Raw genomic sequence first — 3,047 nt, 5'->3', positions numbered from 1 at the left:
GGAACCTACATATGAAATTTAAGAAAGATCTCTTCCATACTTTCTGAAAAATAGCGACCACAAACTTCAATTTTCAAAATCCAAGATGGCTGCCTGTTGGCTATGTTGTTTTCCAATTGGTCTCAAAATTCAATATGCATAACTAGGAACCAAGGGGCACCTACATATGAAATTTGAGAATGATCCCTTCAGTACTTTCTGAGAAATAGCGATAACAAGAATTGATGGTGGGCTAAAAAAAACAATCTGTGTTAATTTTCAAGCACTTAGCTTTATACATCTATATCAAAACATTTGTGTGCCAATAACTTCTTACCTCCTCCAGGTCTTGTCTGTCAGCCTCCTTGTGTCGAAGTTTTGATTTAAGGCTGCGGATTGCCTTCCTCCTTTCTGTGATGCTTCCTAAGTTTGGCCTAGCCTCCAGCCATGGTTCAATGGAAGACTTCAAATTTGTGAAGTCAGAAGCGACTCCTTTCAAATTTTCTAGTGTCTTCATTTCCCCTCTTAATTCTTTTAATATGGCAGCTAAGATTGTGGCAACCATGTTGGCATCTGAGCTATGTTCCTACACAAGAAAAATGTTAAGTGGGTCTACACAATTTATTCAAATACAGTCAGTTCATAATCCTTTGTTCTGGTAATCTAATGGGATAATTTTTCAACAAAGTCCTTATATATCTTTTATGACATTTCACACTGCAACCTTGAAATCAGATATCAAAGTCTTGAAAGCACTTCTTTGTGCATGTAAATTTCTAATTAGGCATGCTAATGGCTAAATATTCTGAACGTCATTTAGTTATGATAATAATTACTCTTCAGCGTCTTGGTCAGTTATATAATCTGTGTTAAGGAATTTTGAAATGTCTAAAAAAATATTACAAATACATCCTTTTAGTTCATCAGAAAAACTATTAGGTTTCATTACAAATCATTCCCCATGGTCTTAAATAAAGGCCATAGGAGTGAAGTTTGAATATAAGCAAAGACAATAATTTTTTCAGAATTTGTAGCACTTTCAGGCAGCAAATTACTGAAACATATGATAACTGAATGCATTCCAATCAATTTGACCAACTGAACTTGACCTTAAGTTGTTAGAAAAGTTTTTAAAAAATCTTACGAGGTCAGTGATTACAAGCTCCTGTTGTAAAGCCTGGCTATAGGATCTCAGAAGGTTATCCAAATCCACCACGGAGTTAGCATCCTCTGTTGGCTTTTCAAGTGACATCAGCTACAGAAAAAGAACATCAAATAGGAATCAACTTCTTCATATATTATATTATGAATGAAAAAGATTATCAATTAATGAATTAGAAGCACGACTTTAATCAAAACAAATTAAACTGTCCAAGGTAAATGTAAAGTTCATATTGCAAATATTACAAAACATGTTTCATCAACTTATCAATACTAATCAGTGGTGTTAACAGGATGGCAGCATGCAAGGGGTCTTATGATGGCATGAACACCCCCAAAACTTCGATTGTGTAACCTTGGCACTTACTCCCAACAGTCGATTTAAGAATGTTGTCATGCTATTCTGACAGGCATCACAATTCTCTCGTACTAAACGAAACTCTTCTTCCTTTCGAATCTACAAAATAAGATTAAAACATACAATAAATGTATAAGAGTGTAAATTTATTAACTTCAATGTAAAATTCACAATATATTGTAAACATATATCCCTCTACCTAAGTTGGTCAGTATCACAATCTTCTGAGTCATATATGTCCACTAAATTTTTTGAGTAAGAATTTCTTAAAACAGCAAAATGTGTGGCATTGGCTATGCCACACATGAAAAACGAAATAGAAAACAAAGGATATATTTCTGCATTTCACATCAATATAGGAGAGAACTTTGCATTGGACTAGAAACAATGACAAGGCCATCAAAATGAACAATTTTAATAAGTCCTTTGATAAAATAAGTGAAATTTTCCAAATGCTCTACTTTGTATTACCTCTGAATTCAATTCTTAGACTCACTCCTTCAATAAATATCAAATTGAATTACTAGGACCATATATGCTATATCAGATCTTAGTGTAGCATGAACCACAGAAAGACTGCTTTTGTTAGCTTGAGACTATTCTATTATGAATTTTACAGATTTTTAAAAGAAGCCGACAGGTTCAGGAGCTATGTTTACATAGATGAAATTTTACAGGAAAATATGATGGGAGATGACAATGGAAATGAAAATTTTATTTCCCACAGATCATGAAGAAATGTATTAACTATAACAAACCATCAACTAGAAGAAAATTCATAACACGCACCTTCCAATCCTTAAAGCCAAATGCAAGATCTTCCAGGAGAGGGCATCCATGAACATTGTAGCCTATGAACATTTTGTAGTCGTTAATCACTTTCTCTTCTGTATCCTGTTCAAAATAGAAAATCATCACAAAGTGTTCATTTTTTCATTTCACTCACTTTTTATAGCAACACAGTGATAAACCTCTTTTCATTTCACTCACTTTTTATAGAAACACAGTGATAAACCTCAAGTTTTTTATATGACATCCATCTATTACTAGGGCAAATAGGCTTGAGGAATAGTGGGTGGTGATTTAACATGCGTCTATATATGGAAGGCCACAAGATTTTTGTTATTTCAGCAAGATAGTATTTCCTGTCACTAGTGGTTATACCTCTAACATTTTGTGTCCATAAAAGAAGTCGGGAGAGAGTGTGTCAATCAGAATAATACAATAGGTCACTTACAAGTTGTGGTTCTAATAGGTTTTATGCATGCATATTGAGCGTTACACATGACAGGCCACCATTTTAAAACAGTACAGATAAGGGTAACACTGCTTTGTAGAATTCAATCAAAGTACTGAAAGTACTGTAGGAGGCGTTAGTCAGATGTAAAAGGAGATATTTGAAATAAAGCAAGAATACAAATTAAACTGATATCAACATGACTAAACATTTCCACTTAAGTGTGTCAAACCAACCGGACATAATGGTTTTCACAGTCCTGATGAATGTAATGGTTTAGACTGTTCCGATGTACATAATGGTTTTAACCAT

At 33.8% G+C, this 3,047-nt stretch overlaps 1 protein-coding gene across 1 annotated transcript; it reads right to left on the bottom strand.

Annotated features, from left to right (window-relative positions):
- Window positions 1–316: 316 nt before the first annotated feature.
- On the bottom strand, window positions 317–2,392 carry LOC117320240 (the record flags this gene model as incomplete). The annotated part of the gene is made up of 4 exons (XM_033874888.1): window positions 317–565; window positions 1,124–1,234; window positions 1,508–1,597; window positions 2,288–2,392. Coding segments are annotated over 4 exons (555 nt in total), but the record flags the coding sequence as incomplete, so codon positions are not given.
- Window positions 2,393–3,047: the final 655 nt, after the last annotated feature.

Source organism: Pecten maximus, unplaced genomic scaffold, assembly GCF_902652985.1.
Source record: "Pecten maximus unplaced genomic scaffold, xPecMax1.1, whole genome shotgun sequence".
In the NCBI taxonomy this organism is placed as follows: domain Eukaryota; kingdom Metazoa; phylum Mollusca; class Bivalvia; order Pectinida; family Pectinidae; genus Pecten; species Pecten maximus.
Note: the sequence above shows the minus strand (reverse complement) of the source record. Positions and strands in the feature narration are given on the sequence as shown.